The sequence below is a fragment of the Thermothielavioides terrestris genome, chromosome 4 (genome assembly GCF_000226115.1).
Source record: "Thermothielavioides terrestris NRRL 8126 chromosome 4, complete sequence".
NCBI lineage: Eukaryota > Fungi > Ascomycota > Sordariomycetes > Sordariales > Chaetomiaceae > Thermothielavioides > Thermothielavioides terrestris.
In genome coordinates this window covers 3,200,304-3,216,932 of record NC_016460.1, presented here as the reverse complement: position 1 = coordinate 3,216,932, position 16,629 = coordinate 3,200,304, and the positions used below count along the sequence as shown (strand labels likewise).

The following is a 16,629-nucleotide window of genomic DNA, read 5'->3' as shown; positions in this document are numbered from 1 at the left end:
CCCGCTGTGCGATTAATAAACAAGAGGACGGAAGTACCCACGTCTGAACGTCTGAGCGCACTATTTTGCCCGCAACCCACTCACTCACCCTATCCATCATCAATCCGCTCAACCATCCCACAACCCGTAAACAACAGACAGGAAAGTGCCACCACAACCACACCCACTCCCACAGAAATCACCTCATATAAACCCACGGCTCCTTAGCCGCATTCCCCTGGCTCTGACTACCACCCACGGCCGGTCCGCCACCACCGACCCCCTCCACGCTCTCCAGAACCTCCCCACCGGCACCATCGGCTCCCTCACCGCCGCCGGCGCCGTCTCCCTTGCGTTTCTGACCATCCACCAGCGCGCCCTGCACGAGCTCGATGTCGCCGATGGTGTCGTTGAAGACCGAGATGAGCGTGTTGAGCACGGTCATGCGGTTCCACTCGTGGCGCGTCTTCCAGATCTCGTCCATCAGCTCGCGGTAGATCTGCTCGAGCTGCTCGACGCTGCACCCGGACGTGCGGTCCGCCAGCGTCTGCAGGAACTCGTCCACGCTGCCCTCGTGGATGATGGCCTGCTGCGAGGACGCCGCCGTCGAGCCGGACTGGCGCAGCGCGTGCGCAGCGCCGGCGCGGACGGAACCTGGGAGCGGGCTGGGGCCGGGGCCGCTGTTGTTGTTATTGCCGCCTCTGCCCGTGCCGGAACTGGGCGCCGGGGTGTGCGCGCCGGGGCCGCTGCCGCTGGCCGAGGTGTGCTTGCTACTGCCGTCCTCGTTGAGGATGTTGCCTAGGCTGGTGGCAGAGGGCTTGCGCGGCGAGCGCTGGGAGGACGCAGGGAGGCTGCTATCTTCAGAAATTCGGACCGAGCCGGAACCGACGGGTGGAGGCGGCCCCATGGTCATGCCCGGACCCATCCGGGGTTGCAAAATGCCTTGCGCCAGCGCGGCCGCTTGGGAGTGCGCCCATTCTTTGCCGCTCGAGCTTGACTGGCTCAAAACCGTGGAATGTCCGCTCTGTGGGAGTCCATGCTCCTGAGTGAGCTGCTGGGTGTCGACAAGCTGCGACGTCTCCTCGGCATTGTGCGCCGCGCCGTTAGTGCGCTGCGTGTCGGTGCGCTGCGTGCTCCAGTTGCCAGAGCCGCGGTTCGGAGACACGTCTGACGTTTTCGTTGTGGACGCTTCATTGACCATTGCAGACGGAGTGACTCCCGGAGGTACCGACGTGATCGCCGAGCGTTGCGATAGTTGTGTGCCGGCGGTCGCCCTGGCAGAGTCGCCCAGGGGTGGGCGACCTCCCAACTGAGGCCACTGAAGCGGCGAGACCAAGTCTGGGCGACGCTCTGAATGAGGTTGCGTCTCGTCGTCCACCCCGCTCATCCGGACGTCTTCGTCCTCTGGGCGAGACAGCACCGACGTGCCGTTAGTCAACCGGTGCGAGTCCGTGGTGCCCCCGTGCCCCTTAGACGGAGGACTCATGAAGGGCTGGAACCTGGCCGCAGTCGTCGTCCGCGTCTCCCGTGTCAGGGGAAGCCCAACACCAACCGGTCCCTGAGAGTCACTATCTCCGTCACCCTGAATGTCGGATTGGATCATATCCACCACCGGCTGCAGAGCCATTCGCTTGCGGGCTTTCTCTTCAGCCTCCCTGGCCCTTTGCAGCTGCCGTTCATAAATCTCGTCGAACTTGATGCCCGGGTTGGCGGCGAGCGACTGCGCGATCTCATGCACATCCACCTCGACGTTGGTGCGGAGCTCATTTGCCTTGAGCGTTCTGTCGCGGTCGCCAATGTTCTTCGCATCGAGATACAGCCGGTTGATGTCCTTGTAGAAATCGATCGGCCGGGCATAGTAGCCATTCGCCAGGCGCTCCTCGATGGTTGTCGTTTCCAGATTGTAGAAGAATTTGCCTGTGGCCTTCTCCCGGATGCCCTCTGTGCCTTCCTTGTCCTTGGCGATCTCAAACGGTCGGCTCTGGTCCTCATCGAGATCCGGCCGTACGTAATGCGGATCGGCCTCGTCAAACAGATAGGCTATCTGCGAAAAAGGAATCACGGGTTGCCTGAACTTCCGGTACTTGCGGTGAATCTGGTCCATGATCGGCTGCAGACGCATCTTCAGAAGGTTCAGATGGTGCAGATCAGTCTTGCGCTGGGCCTTGATCTCTTCCTTGGTCAAGGTCCTGGGCGGAGGCGGCGGCGCGACAGGGAGATCCTCGAGCACTCGCTTCTGGCGATTCACAGGATCCGGAAACTCGGTTGGCGACTTCCTAAGATGGCTGATGATGTTCTCAAAGAACTCGAGCCGGTTTTCCTAACACATGTTAACCTTTCCTCAGCAACCCGAAAAGAACGGATCGCGTAACTTACCCGTTCTGGGCGCTCAACGACGGCCCGGTTCTTCTTCGAAAAGCCAAACAGCTCCTTGAGAATCTCGGGTGCCAACAACTCAGGCGTACACTCCGCTGTTGCCAAAAGAAGAACGGGATCAGTAGGCGGGAGGCTCCTCAGCAGGGTGGTGAAGGTCGTGATGGCCGTGTCGCTGATGCTATTCCACCATATGTCGACATTAGGAATGAAGATGACGCTCGGCTTGTGCCGCTTCACTTCAGTAAACCGGCTCACGATCACCTGCTCCATGGGCTACGAACCAGTCAGCAAAGTCTCTTCTCACCAAAGAGCGGGTGGCTTCTCACCCTTCCATCTCCGAGCAGGGTGCCTAGGTCCAAAGTCTGGACATGCACTCCTTCCAAGTGGTGCAGGATAGCAGATGCGAGATAGTTCTGGCCCATCCCTGGGACACCAGCAATGAGCAGACGAGGCCGGAAGATGCGGCAGCGCTCAAATTCCTGGTGCATGGCCTCCCTGCCAAAGCCATGGTCCGCGTCTTCGAAAGGCTCGTACATGGCTTCCTCGAGCGCAGTCGTCTTCTTGGGGCGAGGGAAAATGTTGTCCAGGACCCTGAGGATGGCCCTGTACTGGTTCCTCAGCAGCGGCTCGACAACGCGTGGCAGCGGGCTGGCCGACGACGAGGTTGACCGCTCCGACGAGGGAATCATCTTCTTGACCGAGAGCATGAAGTCGGTCGCGTGGATAGTAATTTTATCAGGGTCCACGACAAGCTTCTCCTTTGACGTGTAGATCTGAGGGTATGTTCTCTGGATTGCGTTCAGCGCGGCCTCCGTGCAAAGGGCGCGCAAATCGGCACCACCATATCCCTTGGTGTTCTCAGCAAGGGCATTCTTGAACTCGTCCGAGATGCCCCAGTCTTTGGTGTGGATATCAATGATAGCCCGGCGCGCCTCCAAGTCAGGCAGAGGGAAATAGAACTCTCTGTCGAACCTCCCGGGCCGACGGAGCGCAGGGTCAATGTTGTCTGGACGGTTCGTGGCACCAATGACGATGACTTGGCCACGATTGTCCATGCCATCCATCAGCGCCAGCAGGGTCGAGACGATGCTGGCATGGATCTGCTCCTGTTTGCTCGACCGTACAGGTGCGAGGCCATCAATCTCGTCGAAGAAGATGATGCTGGGCTGCGTCCGCCGTGCCTCCTCGAACAGCAAGCGGAGTTGTTTCTCGGCTTCGCCAACCCACTTGCTGAGAGCATCAGCTCCTTTCCGCATGTAGAACGAAATCTTGCGGCCGCCAGATCCGACTGAATTTGCGAGGGCTCTGGCGAGCAGCGTTTTACCGGTGCCGGGCGGACCATGGAAGAGGACGCCTCGGGGAGGAGTGACGTGAAACTTGAGGAACAGCTCCGGGTAGAGAAGCGGAAGCTGAACCATTTCCTTCAGCTGGTCGATGTGGCCTTGCAAGCCTCCGACCTTGCTGAAGTCAACGCTCATGTCCACACCGAGCGGATCGGCATCAGCAAACGCCTTCTGATTTTTGGCCTTGCCGACCTGCGGCGTGGCCCCTCCGATGCCCCCGGTGCCGTCGGCATTGTGGGTCTGGCCGACTGGATTGAACAGACCGACAGCCGGCGCCCCCGTGGTGGGCGTCATGCCGACGGTACCGCCGATACCAGACCGTTGTACCATCTCGTCGTCGCTGCTGTCCGAATCCACGCCGCCGGTCGCCCCCGTGCCCCAGGGACCACCAAGAAGGGACCCAGGGCCGCCGCCACCGCCGAATGGGCCGTAGGTGGTGTTGAGCGTGCGCTCCCAGACCTGGCTGCTCGCGCCCCTACCGCCCCTACGATTTCTCGCCGGGGTGGCAGCGGGTTCATCATCGTCCTCTTCGGCTTCTAGCGCGGCAGGGTCAATTGCAGGAATGCTGTAGTTGACAGGCTTTGTTCGCCTTTTGGTGGTCCGTTCCTCGTACTGTATGGACGGAGACCGGCGGCGGGTGCGACGTGGCCGTGACCGAGAGCTTTCCCGAAGCTCTTGAAGTTCCTCTGCGATCTCATCTTTGTCCAGATCGACTTCTTCGTCGCCGGAGTCTTGTCGGCTGCGACGGCTTCTCCGGCTTCGGGCACGCGAGCTACGCCCACGGCGCGTCGGGGTGGATTCAGCATCATCGGCACCGTCGTCATTCTTGGAACCTTCGGATGCGGAGGCCTCGTCCTCGCCAGACTCCTCGCCAGGCTCAAAGTCGCTGCTAGGCTCCTGGAGACTTTTCCTGCTACGGAGGCGCGATTTGCGCGTCAACCGACGGCCGCCTCTCCTGTTTTCTGGCTCAGCCTCGGCCTCCTCGGGTTCAGCCGTCGCGGCAGCATTTGCTCTTGCAGCTCTGGTCCGTCTAGTGATGGGCGCATCGTCATCTTCGTCTTCATCTTCAGGCGGTACAGCTTCGGTCTGGGCCGACTCTTCTGGCTGGTCCTCCATCGCGGCGTCCTCGGCTTCTTCACCTCCGTGGGTGCCCTCCCCTTCAGGCGGATTCTCCGGTTCGTCCTCACGCTTAGTGAGAGCGAGCTCATCCGCGTCATCCGGAAGTTGACCGGGGTCTTCTTTAGGGTCCGTTTCCTGGGTCGCCTCTTCAATCGCAGGCGGTTTTGCGAGGCCCTTAGCTCCTCGGGTGGAGCGAGTCGCTCGAGCCATCGCTTCGGGGCTTCTGCTCCGCGTAGCGCGGGCCGGCTGTGCGTGCCTTCCCGAATTTGACAGCTCCACGAATGGCTCCTCAACTTCCTCAGTGCGAGCTCTAGTCCGGCGAGTCGGATAAGAAGGCTGCGGGGCTTCTTCTTTCCCGCGTCTAGCGGCCCGTACTGCGCGGGGCTTTGTTTTCAGAACCACGATTCTTGAAGGTCGAGGCGCAGGCTTTTGCTCCGCTTCCTCTTCGGGCTCTTCTCCGTCGCCATCCGAGTCTTTGATCACATCCTCGTCCTCGTCATCGCTGCTCTCTTTGTAGGACGGGTGCCTGGCAGCGGCTAACCTCCTTTTCCGGCCGGCCGCATTCAAAGGCACATCATCGTCGTCTTCTTCTTGCTCATCTTCATCCTCACCAAACGAATCTTCCTGATCGCTGTCCGAAAGCTCTTCACTGTCGTCATCGATATCAGACCCTCGGTACCGGTTGGATCGCTTTCTCGAACGCTTCGGCCTGGACGGACGCGACTTCTTGTGGCTCCGCCGGGGACGCTCCTCGGAAGGGTTGAAGTTCTCGTCTTCCGGGTCCGATTTGTTCGGGTCGAAACCCTCGAGGATGTCTCGTTTCCGTTTCGACGGCATTGTTTACTGATCTGCAACGGACAGATCGCAGCGAAGGACCACACGTGGTGTGGCTATACAACAAGCGGGAACTCCGGCAGCAGCCTGCAGCTGCCAAGACAAACGGTTAAATGCGCGGCGATATGGAGGTCATCGAATACGACTAACACCTGCACATAGCGCGTTAACGCGGGACCTTGGGCAGGGCAGAAGCGTCGTCGACGGCAAGAAGAACGGTGGGAGGAGGGGTGCGGGAGTGGGATGGCTGACACCCGGGAGAATGGCACATACACGACGGTCGCGATACAGGTGTCGGTGATCGAACGGGCGAGCTTTCTCCTGCTGGCGAGACAGCGGGATCGCGCGCAGGTACAGAGGCAAACTCGTTTGAGAGCGTGCACTGGGGGGAAGTGCCGAGGCAGGCCGGCCAAGGGGGGCCGTTCGTGAAGGTCGTCCAAGTCGGGAAACGGAACACGATACTGTGGTTGTCGGGCCGGAAAAAAAAATGCCACAAGAGGAGTCTCCAGCAAGGAGGACAGATGCAGAAGAAGACACGGCCACTGCCCGTTCGATGAAAGATGCAGATCGAATTCCGTCTGGGATTCGAGGAAAACGGACGACGGTCAGAGCAAGCTCAGAATCCAGGGCGAGCGAGGGAGAGAAGGGCGCGCGTTCTTGCTGCTTCGCGCAGGCCGGTTGGCTGGCGGGTCTCGGACGCCAGCCAATCAGCCACGCGGAAAAGGAGTTAAAGTGGGTCTAACGCCCCATCAGGCAGCAGCGCCCCATTGCGAAGCACCTCAAAAAAACCGTCGCAATTGACGAGCAACAAGTGTATTCACGGCGACCGCGTCGCAAACCAAATCAGCCATTGTCGAGCCACAATGTGCAAATCAGCAAGATAGATTCCCATATCAGGCGTATTCAGTTCCCCTGGTTCCAACGGTGGTTTCCTACAAGTGCGACACCCCAAGATGCAAAAGCCCAGCCGCATCACGGATCGGCATCACAGAAGCCCTTTTGAAAACGACGCGCTCCGAACTTGCATCGCGACGTGGCTATCGCGATGCAGAACAATGGCGTCATGGTTCAATTGAACGGCGCTGTGGAGAGCCCGTTCCCACGTGGCCGATGCGGCTCAAGCTTGCCGCGGCCAGGGGGGCGGGGAGGGGCGGCATCGGATCAGCCCTATGTACGGACCGGTCCCATCTCTTTCTGCCTGCCGTGGTCTGTGCGAGGCGGAGGGCTTGTTGGAAGAGACGGGGGCAGGCGGTCGGCCTTGAGCGACAAGGTGCGAGGTGTTGGCTCGTTGCGTTGGGCATTTGAGAAGCCTCGATGGCACTCAGCCCACCTCCGGGGCCCGCAAGTTGTTGCTTCGGCTGAGCTTCAAAAACACTCTCTGACACTTGTCTGCCACGGACTCTAGCTCAAGAACTCACCAAAGTCATAATCGTGATGGACATGCCCGAGGTTACAGCTTAGTTATTTTATTGTTGGCTCGGCATTGTTTTGAGACCAGTGGTCTAGTGGATATGTCTAAGATCCATCGGGGCGGTGTCCGCGGTCGGGATCCACATTGCCCGTTCTTGTGGCCAGTTCCTGTGTAACCACCGACACACACACCATATGGAGCGAGGATGCACAATACAGAGCAAGTAGCCACACCGGTAGATGTAAAACCGCCATCACAACATGGACTATATTTCCCAGTTTCCGTCATTTTCTCGCTGCTCATCTCCGCCTGATCGCCTGCCTCATCTTGGGAAACTGCAGCGGCAGAGCGAGCTTGGCGAAGTGGTTGACCTTGTCGCCGGCCTTGGATTGCCTGGTCCGGGCCCCAATCTCCATGAAGTACTGGTTGAGCTGTTTCTGCTCGAGCTTGAGATCCTCCCTCAAATCATACGTGTTGACGTCGAAATTATCGATGATGCTGGCAAAGACGCAGCAATGCGTCATGAGCAAGTCGACGTGCGTCTTGCGCATCACGCCACTGTCCGAGAACTTGCGGCGGATGTTCTCAATCACCACCTCCGGCGCGGGCGCCAAGTCCTCCCGCAGCTTCTCCCTCCTGGATATGCTCCTGGTGCCGCGTTCTCTGCCTTGCCTCGTTGTGCTCCAGAAGATGAGAACCCAGAGCAGGTACCGCAGGAGCTTCAATCTCTGCACATCCTCGCTGCCAGCCACACGTACGATGCGGTTTGCGACAAAACGAGAAGGCACCAGCACGTCTTCGTGCTTCTGAACTTTTTCTTGCCAATCCATGACCGGTATCGCATTGAGGACTTCCGCGCCGATGATCTGCGCCGGGACATAGACATCCTGGATCTCCTTGGCGTCGAAATTACCCCGCGGGACCGGCCGAGCCGAGTCGAGAGCAGCCTGCAGCTCCTCGCGCGTCGCCATGTGGTGGCTGGCATCTTCGATGGTGTCCACCAGGGCGCGGTCGTCTTCGCCCAGCTTGCCGCGAGACTTGGCGGCCAGCATGGCATTTTCTGCGACGGCCTGGAGGGCTTTCTTCGCCTTCTTGGTACCGAACGCCTCACCCAGCTCCATCTTCATTTCTGAATGCGTCTGCAAACCGTTAGTATGATCGAACCTAGACCCGAGGACGATGCGGGAGCTCCGGCGTACGGGTTTGCCAGCGCCAACTTCCATCGCTTCAGCCGGCGCTTGTTTCGACCGCACCGTCCCCCGAACCACCATCTTCTTGGCCTGGATGACCTCGACTTCCCCAGACTGCGGGTCAATGATGGCCAGGAAATGGTTCAGCAACGTATCCACGCTCTTCCAGCGCTCTTCCCGGGCCGTGTAGTCTATTGTCCTGTGCGAGGCGGAGTGCAGCGCCATCTCGGACGGTGTGGGCAGGCCGCCGCTCTTTCGTCGCTTGGCAGTCGGCTGCTCATCCTTTTCATAGACGTCGAACGGGAATGAATCGGGCAGGGAAATTCCAGGTGTAAGGGCTGAAGCTCTGTCAGTGAAAGTTCCGCGCAAAGGCACCGGGATACGAGTTGCCCAGTGTCTTACCTACAACAGGAGGCGAAACCTGCGGCTTCCGAAGCTTCGTGACAGAGAAGGAAGATGCGATGGATGGTTGCTGTTGAAAATCCACCTTCTTCTTTGACTGGGGCGTCTCATCCTCCGGTCTCCTCCGCTTCTTAAGTGCAGAGTCAGGCATCGTGCGAGCTGATCGATCCATTCTTGAAGGCGAGGCCGGAGGGTTTCGCTCTTCCCCTGCCCGTCAAATCGACTCTGGAAAGTGGGTGGCCTGGGTGACTTTTTTTTCTGCCGCTTAACAGATGGATGGAATCGACGCTAAGTTCAGGCACGTTCTTCACCGCCTTGGCGGTGTTGTGCCCCACCAATTTCATCATTTGACATGCCCACAGCTTCCCACATCCGCAAAAGGTAGAATTCCCCCACGCACGAGGGGAAAGGGAAGCTTACATTGGAGTTGAGCACGAGGAAAAGGGAAGCCTATATTAGAGTTGGGCACAAGGGAGCTTTAAGTCCGAATTCGTCGTCAGCTAGCAATGAACTTTCTGCATCGACTTCCTGGGTGTGCGTATTCCCTAGCTGGAGCAAAGCCAGCTACGGTGAGAACTGAGCACGGAGGGCTAGGTGATATACTATATAGTCAAAGAGGGAAATAAAAGAGGGCGATGCATGGCATTGCAAGCTGCGAAATTCTCGAGGCTCAAGTCTGCGGCAACAGCCAAGGGATTCACACACATCAAAATGGTGTTACCGATTGCGAACGGCAAAGACAGCGCGGTGATCTCGAAGCTCAGTCGTCATCAATTGCTTGCAAATCGCGATTCCGAATTCGCAAAATCGTATCGATGCACTAAGCTCGCCCGAATTCCTAAACGCCTGCGTAGCCTTCTCAACCTTGCTTGGCGGGCAACCAGTCATTACCATAACTCATGATACCACCGAACCGTTCCGTCCCACACATCCCATCCGATTGCCGAAGTGCCTTGCCGTAGGGTGAAGACATGTTCGTGGGAGCCTCTTCTCGTTGCCAAGACTCTCTTGGTTGCCGGGTGACGGACGGCGGCAGACAGCGGGGAGCTTCCCGTGTTGCAGCGAAGTGCAGTCGCGATGCTCAAATCGCTGGGCAATCCGGCCAAACGCCGGAGACTGGTTGAGGTCAAGAGGAGCGGGCGTTTATTTGCTAGAGAGGATGTTAGCGCCAATTCGGTAGTCGCCCAAGAGTCGCGGGGATGCTGGAAGCGCAACTTACGATCTGGCCCTCATCTTTCTTCTCTTGCGCTTGAGGCGGCGAACGCGCTTCTTTCTCCACTTCGCTCTCATCTTGACTGCGCAGCTGTAAGTATGTGGCTGAGAGTGCAGCGGGGTGGACGATGGCCTACATGTAGATTCGTCGATGAGAATTTGCGTGTTGGTTGCAGGAAAAGAGCAGGCTGGAATTTCGGGAGGAGACGACAACTTAACTAGGGCAGAGGGCAGCAGCCCTGTGGGGTAAGTCAGGTGATTCTGCTGCCGCAGTTGCCTCATTGGCTCAAGCTCTTGCCGTGGGGCCGTGACATTGGCTTGGATCACAACAACATTGAAGGCAGGTCCTCGAGGCAAGCCATTCCTTCCTCAACTGAGAGCAGTCGGTTTAAACCGTCCGCAAGCCTTGGGGTCCAAGTTGGTTGACCCGTAGTTTGGCGCATATTGGCGGACGATTCTACAACCTGTGCAACCGAACCAGCAAGTTGGTGCTGAACGGATGGATGGGGATCCAATTCACAGGCCGTCCGTATCGGCTGCGACTCATCGTCCAGCAAGCTCTTCGCTATGTGGCTTCACTCCACCGGCACCGCTCGCCGAGACACCGAACTAGACAAGATTTTGCAACAGCAAAAGCGCACAACTAAGCCCAGAAATTCTACATCATGTCAAGTCAAAGCTTTGAGCTATCAATCCTCATCCCCTCGTCATCCTGCTCCTTGACCGTCAAGTCCGGGAGCTCAGCTGGCATGATCCTCCGGGGAGACGACCCAGGGACGACGGCGTACTTGGAGAAGTCAGTGACGCCCGCTTGCTTCCTGAGGAAGTCCTCATCCAACTCCAGCTGGCCGTTGATCACCGGCGCTGGCGTGCGGAGCATGGCGAGGATGGCGTCCGAGAAGATGGTGGGCTTGCGCAAGTCCTTGGCGTGGGACGGGTCCTTGCGGGTGAACCGCTCCGTCGCAGCTGACTCGATGGCCTAGTTAAGCAGTAAATGGTGAGTGGAATGCGACCAGTCCGCCGCCTGCATCTCGACACCGCCCTGTCCCACACCCCAGACAACAGACAAAGGGGGGAAGGCCACTCACCGCAGCCGGCCAGATCCCCACCACAGCCATCCCGTTGAGCCCCTCCCGCTCAAAATCCATCGCCAACCCCTTCACCAACACGCTCATGCCGACCTTGCCCATCGCATACGCCGTCTTGCCGCGGAAGAACCGGCTGTAGATCGGCGGACACACGACCACGATGCGGCCGGCGCCCTCCCGCTTCAGGTGCGGCAGCGCGGCCTGCACGGCGCCGTACAGGCCCTCGACGTTGACGCGCTGCATCAGCTGGAAGCGCTTCATGGGCGTCCGCGACACGGGTGCCCACCAGATGGCGCCGGAGTTGTAGATGAGCACATCGAGGCGGTGGAAGGTCTGCCACGGCCGAGGGAGGATTGTCAGTTTGTTGGGGTTAGGGCTAAGCGGGGAAAGGGTTAAGTGAGAAAGTAAGAGGAAGGGGTGCTTGCTTCGATGGTCTTGGAAACCAGCTGCTGGAAGCTTTCGTAGCTGGTCGTGTCGACGGGGATAGCGGTGGCCACGCCGCCTGCGAGGGTGATTTCGCGAGCGACGGTGGTGATGGTGGATTTCGGAGAGTTGGGGTCAGGCGGGAAAGGGGTGAGCTTCTCGAGCTCGGCTGGAGGGGTGGTCGACTTGGCGGCGACGACCACTTGACGAGGGGTCAGAAAAAGTGCTCTCCAGGCCGAAAGCGATCGTATCGTCCTGCTTACCGGCATAGCCATTCCTGGCCAAGTCGATGGCTACCTGCCGGCCTATGCCCCGGGACGCGCCCACCACGAGGGCGACTGGGCGGGTACTAGTGGACGCCATCAAGGACAGAACTGTAAGTTCAACTCTTGAACACTGTTAGACGGCGTCATTTCAGGAATGAACTTGTAACCTCGTTGATATCTGTCCGTGAAGAAGTGGAGAATCCCGGCAGTTCGACGTAGGTTGTGGGATTAGTGATCAGCCGGAGCACTCAGAGGCCGGAGGACTGCCGGGGGGCCGGAGCGAATGTGGGGCAGCCGAGGCATTGCTGCTTCCGTCCTCCACACATCTATGCAACTCCGCTCAAGGAGTGCTGCTCTTACAATGTATGCTTCTATAGCAAATCATGCCAATTTGTGCCCGTATTGCGGAAACATTTGATCGTGACAAAATGGGCGGCAAGATTGACTGTTACTTAGACATCGGTTGAGTTCAATGCTCTCATTTGATCCGCCGAGTCGGCATGCACAGGGAGCTAGGAGCACTAACACACGCGCAGCGTCCCTTTACAGCTACTTTGCCTTCCTCGAGCTGCAGAAGAACCGGGAACTGCTTGCATCTCACAATGTAGAGGTCGAGTATGCCATCCTTGCGCCCTGGATTGTCTCTCTACAACGGCATTGGACTTACACCTTCCAGGTTTCACCCTGTCTTGCTGGGCGCCATCAATGTCGGCTCCGGTAAGCCCACCCATCCAACACCAGCCGGCGCCGCAAGCCTAGTTCACACGGCATAACACGACTCAACAGGCAACCGCCCGCCGTGGACGCTCCCGGCCAAGGCGGCTTACGGCGCCTTCGATGCGCGCCGCTCCGTGGCGCGCCACGCCAACCTCAAGATCCAAGTCCCGAAAGACCTGATGCAAGCCGCTAAGACGGTCATCGTACGGCACCTCTCCCCGTAGTCCTCTTTTTTACCCTCCAGCCCACCACACATACACCACCAGTCTCAGCAGCGAACTGCTCTACCCGAACTAACCATCCCATCAAAAAAGCCCCTCCGCGCGCTGCACTACATCAAACGCACCCACCCGGAACCAACCTTCCTCTCAGCCCTGCACTACCTCTTCCACCTCTTCTGGACGCCGCCCAACACGGACCTGACTAGCGCCGCAGCCGTGGCCGCCGCGCTCGCCAGCGTCCCAGCCGGGTTCGCCGGCACGGCGGCGCCCGAGACGAACAAGACGAACGAGAAGCCGACGCGGCTATTGTTCACACCCGACGAGGTGCAGCGCATCATGGCCGCGGCGGCCACCGAGGAGATGAAGCAGGTGCTCAAGAGCGCCACGCAGGCGGCGCTGGACCGGGGCGCGTTCGGCGCGCCGTGGCTGTGGGTGACGGACGCGCGGGGCAGGGGCGAACCTTTCTTTGGGAGTGATCGGTGAGTGCTTGGTTATCTGTCTGGCTTAGCTGATTTAACTTACCTCGCCGGGGGAGCTGAGGGAAAGCCGTGGGGAGGAGGCGTGTCGGAGTGCTGACGCGGCGCAGGTTCCACTTTGTGTATAAGTTCTTGGGGCTGCCGTATCAGGAGGTTACGCTCCTGCCGCCGGCGAGGGCGAGTGGGGAGAAGGGAAAGCTGTAGCGTGACTGGGAAAGGAGGGAGTGGTTAAGGAGGGATTTGAGGGTGAGCGAGCACAGAGCTGGTTAGTCGTTGGTGATGTGATGGCACTCATCAAATTCAAATTCCAGCTTGGGTATCATTTAGCAGTCCCTTTCAACGCCTATGTCTCCGATATAACAACATTAGATTTCACAACATACCACACACATCCCATTACGCCCTCCCTGCCATCCGCAACCGTCTCGCCTCCTCTTCCCGGATGGCCTCGCTGCGGGCCAAAAAGTCTTGCCGCGCCGCAAACGAGTTCTTCGACTTGCCCGCCAGCTCCAGCTCGTCCTTGATCCCCTCTCTGTCGACGAACGCAGCCCAGTCCATCCTGCTCTTCTCCACCGTGTTCAGCTTCTTGGCGTCGGCCTCCCTGGCCAGCTCCCGCGCCCGCAGCCGCGCGGACATGCCCAGGTTCAGGTCCGACCGCTGGGCTACGCCGTCGGCGGGGACGGGCTCGAAGGCGGAGCGGAACGCTTTGCGGGGCATGCGTTTTGACGGTTGGGAAGAGGAGTCATCGCCCGGGGAAGCGCCATCGGCGCCGTTCTCGGCAAGGTAGAGTTTCGCTTCGGCCGAGTCGCGGGAGACGAGCTTCTCCTCGGTGTGTACTTTGCCGGCGAAGTTGTAGGTCCGTTTGATCCGAATCAGATCGGCATCTCCAGTGGCGCTCGCCGACTCCGGCTGCGCTTGCGAGGGAGGCCTGGGGGGCTCCTTGTGTGGTTGTGCGGAGGCCGATTCGTCCTGGGGTCTGCGGCAGACGGGTTCGCTCGTCATCCGAGCCCACAGCTCATCCACGTCAATGGTGACCGGGCCGCTGGCGGCTGCTGTTTGTTTTTCGGCCTTCCTGTGGGGAAGGGCAGGTATGATTAGTAACGGCCATGCGCTCTCCTTCCTTCAAGAGTGAACCAGCAGCCACATACTCGGCTGCGCGCATCCGCCGCGTCTTGATAAGCCCTCCTTCGCCTGGCTCGTCTCCATCGCTGGCACTATCTTTCCTCCTGGACTTCTGTTGTCGCTTTCTCCCCTTCTCTATTATTGCCTCATCCCCTGAGTTCTGAAACCCATCATCGTCCGCGCCATCTTCGCCAGAGGGTCGCTTGCGCTTCCCCGGGCCAGACCTCTCGGCGTCGGTTGCCTCTTCCTCGTCAGACTCCGATGACTCTTCGGCGAGTGCGTCTTCCGGTGCGAAATCGGAGTCTTCTTCCGATGCATAGGCTTCGTCGTGCAGTAGCTCTGGGGGCATGATGATTCGCAGTCGCAATTGGATGATCTGAGGTTGAGTTCGTCGGGCGGGACTTTTGCCGAGAAGCATGGAAGAGGAAAGTAAAAGCGGGTCCATGACGGGGGTGGGTCCGTCATCTTGTCCCGCCCCGCCTCGGCTCCGGCTCACTGGCGCAAGTCCCCTGGAGCCGTCTCCCGCAAGACAAGGCCATGCAGTCTCCATTCTCGGCTAGCGACCCGGACACCTCGTCGGCATCCTCGCGATGACGTAGAAGGGTTGACAAAAGTGCAATGAGAGAAAATAAAAATAAACAAATAAATAGAAGTTCAGGGACAATACTGGAACTCCCACAGAGGTGGATGATGGGCGCGTCGTCTCGCCGTTATCTCGTATCCATTCCGATGCCCGGCTGCACTTCGGAACGCCGGGGAAACCGGTTCGCTTTTCCACGCTGCCAGGCCAATTTACCCACGAGACGGACCCGGTTTTGCTCCGGAGCTTAACCGGGATCGGGGGTCAGTCAGGGCCGCTATAGCGCTTATGGAAAGCCCACGGCGTCTGTTATGTCCGGAAAGGCCAGCCGAGGGCCAATAAGATGGAGCTGGTTAAACCTGAGTGCTTTCCCCCGCACCGGAGATATGTTGGGCGCGCCTGACGGCCCAGGTGCGATGATCACGGGTTCACTTGAAGTGATCCTCAGGCCGAATCGGCCTCAGGTCGGACGTCTATAAAAGAGGCGACGATGCTATGTTGTGAACACGGGCTTGGGAGGGAGAACAAACCAAACGTGATTGACCACAATTTGGATACTGCTGCTTCGTCTCTCGTGACCATCCGAACAAGATCTGCCCACCATGTCGCCGACATCAGTTCTTACCCCCGAGGAGAAGGAGCACTTCCTGACCCACGGCTGGATCAAGTAAGCACCAGGCTCCTCAACACAAGACCGTCCGCATCTTTTCTGACCACTCCCATCAGGATCCCCAACGCCTTCACCAAGGAGCAAGCCGAGAGCATCACCGGGACCGTCTGGACTCGGCTTGGATATGACCCAGAGGACAAGTCGACCTGGACGCGGCTGCGCACCAACATGCCCAGCCACAGGACCTTCGACGCGGCCGAATTTGCGCCACGCGCCTGGGCGGCCATCTGCGAGCTCTGCGGCGGCGAGGACCGCGTCGACCCGTCGTCGCGCACCTGGCGCGACTCGCTGATCGTCAACCTCGGCGCGGCCGAGCACGAAGGCAAGCCCGTGCCGCCCAAGGAGCTGCGCGAGTGGCACGTCGACGGCGACTTCTTCGTGCACTACCTCGACAGCCCCGAGCAGGCGCTGCTGGTGACGCCGCTGTTCACCGACATCGTGCCCAACGGCGGCGGCACCTACATCTGCCCGGAGGCGATCCCCAAGATCGCGCGGCACCTGTACGAGCACCCCGAGGGCGTCTCGCCGCGCATGACCCCGCGCGGCCAGGAGGGCTACAGGCAGGAGAAGGACCTCAGCTTCTGCTGCGGCGTGGCCCAGAGCTGCGAGAACTTCGTCGAGGCGACCGGCCAGCTGGGCGACGTCTACCTGATGCACCCGCTCATGCTGCACTCGCCGTCGAGCAACGCGCTGCGCAGGGTGCGCATCATCACGAACCCGCCCGTGTCGCTGAAGGAGCCGCACTGCTTCGACAGGGAGGACGGGAACTACAGCCTGGTGGAGCAGTTCACGCTGCGGGCGCTCGGCAAGGACAGGCTGAGCGGCTGGAAGATCACGGGGCCGAGAGAGAGAGTGGTACCCGAACGGCTCAAGGCGCAGGAGAAGATGCGCTTGGAGGAGCTGCGACGGCTGGAGGAGCTCAAGGCGAAGGAGGAGCAGCGGGCGGTTAGCGCTGCCGCGTAATGCAGTTGGCTGTTGCCGGTCTGTGTCGAGTTAGCTGTTAGCATATTTGCCCATCTCACCTGCTAGAATGCCATATCTTCATATCATTGACCTGTTCAGATCTTGAGATTGATTAATCGAGAACCTAAACGAACCGGGGTGCGTTCCAGAGGGGTACGGTATCCTGGGCAGCCACCTAGCCGGCCCAGCCCTCAGGGTTCCAGGTTCACGACGCTAACTGTGACTTTAGCCGTTCGG

General features: G+C 59.4%; 6 protein-coding genes across 6 annotated transcripts; 2 read left to right on the top strand and 4 right to left on the bottom strand.

Moving 5' to 3' along the window:
• Nucleotides 1–85: 85 nt before the first annotated feature.
• Nucleotides 86–5,988, bottom strand: THITE_2119849 (uncharacterized protein). Its single transcript, XM_003655728.1, has 4 exons — nucleotides 5,923–5,988; nucleotides 2,682–5,738; nucleotides 2,356–2,628; nucleotides 86–2,299 (listed from the first exon to the last, which is right to left on the bottom strand). The coding sequence occupies exons 2-4, from the start codon at nucleotides 5,652–5,654 to the stop codon at nucleotides 179–181; spliced, it is 5,367 nt and encodes a 1,788-aa protein (XP_003655776.1). The 5' UTR covers nucleotides 5,655–5,738; nucleotides 5,923–5,988; the 3' UTR covers nucleotides 86–178.
• Nucleotides 5,989–7,081: 1,093 nt separating this feature from the next.
• On the bottom strand, nucleotides 7,082–9,057 carry THITE_2119848 (uncharacterized protein). Its single transcript, XM_003655727.1, has 3 exons — nucleotides 8,655–9,057; nucleotides 8,262–8,590; nucleotides 7,082–8,201 (listed from the first exon to the last, which is right to left on the bottom strand). The coding sequence occupies exons 1-3, from the start codon at nucleotides 8,803–8,805 to the stop codon at nucleotides 7,362–7,364; spliced, it is 1,320 nt and encodes a 439-aa protein (XP_003655775.1). The 5' UTR covers nucleotides 8,806–9,057; the 3' UTR covers nucleotides 7,082–7,361.
• A 1,362-nt stretch (nucleotides 9,058–10,419) lies between these two features.
• On the bottom strand, nucleotides 10,420–11,892 carry THITE_2119847 (uncharacterized protein). The gene is made up of 3 exons (XM_003655726.1): nucleotides 11,641–11,892; nucleotides 10,955–11,579; nucleotides 10,420–10,845 (listed from the first exon to the last, which is right to left on the bottom strand). The coding sequence occupies exons 2-3, from the start codon at nucleotides 11,213–11,215 to the stop codon at nucleotides 10,540–10,542; spliced, it is 567 nt and encodes a 188-aa protein (XP_003655774.1). The 5' UTR covers nucleotides 11,216–11,579; nucleotides 11,641–11,892; the 3' UTR covers nucleotides 10,420–10,539.
• Nucleotide 11,893: 1 nt separating this feature from the next.
• On the top strand, nucleotides 11,894–12,646 carry THITE_2119846 (uncharacterized protein). The gene is made up of 3 exons (XM_003655725.1): nucleotides 11,894–12,105; nucleotides 12,180–12,360; nucleotides 12,430–12,646. The coding sequence occupies exons 2-3, from the start codon at nucleotides 12,261–12,263 to the stop codon at nucleotides 12,582–12,584; spliced, it is 255 nt and encodes an 84-aa protein (XP_003655773.1). The 5' UTR covers nucleotides 11,894–12,105; nucleotides 12,180–12,260; the 3' UTR covers nucleotides 12,585–12,646.
• Nucleotides 12,647–13,064: 418 nt separating this feature from the next.
• On the bottom strand, nucleotides 13,065–14,646 carry THITE_2119843 (uncharacterized protein). The gene is made up of 3 exons (XM_003655724.1): nucleotides 14,206–14,646; nucleotides 13,441–14,129; nucleotides 13,065–13,368 (listed from the first exon to the last, which is right to left on the bottom strand). Exons 1-2 carry the CDS (start codon nucleotides 14,526–14,528, stop codon nucleotides 13,454–13,456), a joined length of 999 nt encoding a protein of 332 aa, XP_003655772.1. The 5' UTR covers nucleotides 14,529–14,646; the 3' UTR covers nucleotides 13,065–13,368; nucleotides 13,441–13,453.
• Nucleotides 14,647–15,095: 449 nt separating this feature from the next.
• THITE_2119841 (uncharacterized protein) lies at nucleotides 15,096–16,574 on the top strand. The gene is made up of 2 exons (XM_003655723.1): nucleotides 15,096–15,426; nucleotides 15,486–16,574. Exons 1-2 carry the CDS (start codon nucleotides 15,362–15,364, stop codon nucleotides 16,390–16,392), a joined length of 972 nt encoding a protein of 323 aa, XP_003655771.1. The 5' UTR covers nucleotides 15,096–15,361; the 3' UTR covers nucleotides 16,393–16,574.
• Nucleotides 16,575–16,629: the final 55 nt, after the last annotated feature.

Bases quoted from the DNA above. Each gene is read 5' to 3' on its own strand.
- THITE_2119849 (XM_003655728.1), bottom strand. From the start codon at position 5,654: ATGCCGTCGAAACGGAAACGAGACATCCTCGAGGGTTTCGACCCGAAC. The intron at 2,629-2,681 runs GTGAGAAGCCAC...ACTGGTTCGTAG, and splicing joins CCCTGCTCGGAGATGGAAGG to CCCATGGAGCAGGTGATCGT. The intron at 2,300-2,355 runs GTAAGTTACGCG...AACATGTGTTAG, and splicing joins TCGTTGAGCGCCCAGAACGG to GAAAACCGGCTCGAGTTCTT.
- THITE_2119848 (XM_003655727.1), bottom strand. From the start codon at position 8,805: ATGCCTGACTCTGCACTTAAGAAGCGGAGGAGACCGGAGGATGAGACG. The intron at 8,591-8,654 runs GTAAGACACTGG...ACAGAGCTTCAG, and splicing joins GGTTTCGCCTCCTGTTGTAG to CCCTTACACCTGGAATTTCC. The intron at 8,202-8,261 runs GTACGCCGGAGC...AACGGTTTGCAG, and splicing joins AAGTTGGCGCTGGCAAACCC to ACGCATTCAGAAATGAAGAT.
- THITE_2119847 (XM_003655726.1), bottom strand. From the start codon at position 11,215: ATGAAGCGCTTCCAGCTGATGCAGCGCGTCAACGTCGAGGGCCTGTAC. The intron at 10,846-10,954 runs GTGAGTGGCCTT...CTGCTTAACTAG, and splicing joins TGGGGATCTGGCCGGCTGCG to GCCATCGAGTCAGCTGCGAC.
- THITE_2119846 (XM_003655725.1), top strand. From the start codon at position 12,261: ATGCCATCCTTGCGCCCTGGATTGTCTCTCTACAACGGCATTGGACTT. The intron at 12,361-12,429 runs GTAAGCCCACCC...ACGACTCAACAG, and splicing joins CGCCATCAATGTCGGCTCCG to GCAACCGCCCGCCGTGGACG.
- THITE_2119843 (XM_003655724.1), bottom strand. From the start codon at position 14,528: ATGCCCCCAGAGCTACTGCACGACGAAGCCTATGCATCGGAAGAAGAC. The intron at 14,130-14,205 runs GTATGTGGCTGC...CCTTCCCCACAG, and splicing joins CGGCGGATGCGCGCAGCCGA to GAAGGCCGAAAAACAAACAG.
- THITE_2119841 (XM_003655723.1), top strand. From the start codon at position 15,362: ATGTCGCCGACATCAGTTCTTACCCCCGAGGAGAAGGAGCACTTCCTG. The intron at 15,427-15,485 runs GTAAGCACCAGG...CACTCCCATCAG, and splicing joins CTGACCCACGGCTGGATCAA to GATCCCCAACGCCTTCACCA.